Here is a 1,693-nt window from a genome sequence, read left to right as displayed (position 1 = left end):
CCCCCCCCCCCCCCCCCCCCCCCCCCGCTTTGTTGTCTCATACCTGCTGGCCAGGCTCTGCCTGCAGTGCTGCCTGAAGGGCATCAGGTGGTAGTTCATGGCGTCCAGCAGCAGCTTCTGGCAGACCGGGTCGGTGCGCATGAAATCCACTGACTGGACCCGCTCCACCAGCTCGGGGGCCGGGATGAGAGCGAAGCGGAGGCGCTTCATGAGGTCGGGCGCGTACTGCATGCGGGTCTCGCGGTCGTGCTCCAGCCACAGCACGGACATCTGGAAGAGCGCCAGCTCCGACTCCACGGGGGGCGGCAGCGAGTCCAGCAGGGCGCGCATCTCCTCGAAGTTGAGCAGCAGCACATCCTCCACCAGGTACTTGTTGGCCAGCTTCTTGGTCTCCTCCAGGCCGTGCAGTGCGGCGATCTTGCACACTTGCTTGTAGTTCTGCACCGAGATCTGGTCGTTGAGGAACTGCACGCAGAGCTTGGTGACCTGGGGGATGTGCAAGATCTTGCTGACCGACAGCACCTCCTCCACCGTGTCCAGGGAGAGGGTCACGTTGGCCGTGTAGAGGTACTCGAGCACCAGGCGCAGCCCGATGGACGAGCAGCCCTGCAGCACCAGGTTGTTGATGGCCCGAGGACTGGTCAGCAGCTTGTCGTCGGGGGAGGAGGAAGGAGTCCCCGGCTCCTCCTGCGGCGGCGGCGGCTGTTGCTGCGGCGGCTGCTGGTCCTTGGGGGGCCCCAGACCGTCCTGGCCGCCGACCCCTCCCCCGAGAGGGGGGTGACTGGAGAAAAGCGATCGGAAGTACTGCGAGCAGGAGGCCAGCACGGCCTTGTGGCAGTGGAACTGCTGGCCCTGGGCCGTCAGGGTCACGTCGCAAAACAGCTGCTTCCTCCACAGCAGATTGAGGCCGTGCAGCAGGTTGTCGCTGTGGCTGGGGTCGAAGGTGGAGGTCCGGTCCCCGGATCTGGACATGGCGAGCTGACTCGGCGCACCTGGCTTTAAACCCTCCTCCGACCTGGCAGACAGGGGTGGGGGATGGGAGGGAGGGGAGAAGGGTAGTGGAGGGGGTGGGGGGTGGTCGGCGTGGGGACGGGGGGGGAGGGGGGGGGGGGGGGGGGGGGAGGGGAGGGCGAAGAACCACAATCAGTGCTCAGCTTGGCCTCCGGACCCCGACCCTCGGAGGAGGTCTGAAGGCGCTGGATCCGTGAGCGCCACCAGAAGGGCCCTGTCTGGGGTCCGGGCGCCCGTTCTGCTCCCTACTACGCCTCCCGCCGCCGCCCACACACTTCGTCCCCCACTTTCCTAAAACCACCCGGGCTCGGCTCTTGGCAGTGACAGCGGTGGCAGCAGCGACGGCAAAGTGGCGGCTGAGGCCGAGACACCCCGTGGGCTCCTGTCCATGCCCGGTCGGGGCGGGGAGAGGCCGGGGAGTGGGGAGCAGGGGGGTGGCCCGAGAGCGCAGAGGCGACCGTCGGCGGAGCTTCCAGGTCAACTCGCGCCCGCAGCTTTGCTTTTCGCACTTGGTCCAGTTTTGGGGGGTGGGAACGGGGACACGACAGGCGTGCGGGCGGGCAATACTTAGCCCTCCAAAAGCTGGGGACCCCTTCGATTAGCCGTGCTGCCCCGAGAAACTCCTAGACTAATAGTCTGAGGGAGCAGATAAAGCCCTTTCTTCTCCCGGGAAAGTGCAGCG

The 1,693-nt window shown here is 66.7% G+C and overlaps 1 protein-coding gene across 2 annotated transcripts in view; it reads right to left on the bottom strand.

The window, feature by feature from the left end:
• The window catches only part of KLHL14 (kelch like family member 14), a 100,074-nt gene extending 99,033 nt beyond the window's left edge, over window positions 1–1,041 (bottom strand). For both annotated transcript variants that reach the window (XM_029225169.1, XM_029225178.1), the window contains exon 1: window positions 44–1,041. In XM_029225169.1, the coding sequence (XP_029081002.1) occupies window positions 44–972 (929 nt within the window). In that variant the 5' untranslated portion in view covers window positions 973–1,041. The remainder of the gene's footprint in view (window positions 1–43) is intronic.
• Window positions 1,042–1,693: the final 652 nt, after the last annotated feature.

Source organism: Monodon monoceros, unplaced genomic scaffold (genome assembly GCF_005190385.1).
Source record: "Monodon monoceros isolate NGI ecotype Baffin Bay Population unplaced genomic scaffold, NGI_Narwhal_1 Super_Scaffold_1, whole genome shotgun sequence".
In the NCBI taxonomy this organism is placed as follows: domain Eukaryota; kingdom Metazoa; phylum Chordata; class Mammalia; order Artiodactyla; family Monodontidae; genus Monodon; species Monodon monoceros.
Note: the sequence above shows the minus strand (reverse complement) of the source record. Positions and strands in the feature narration are given on the sequence as shown.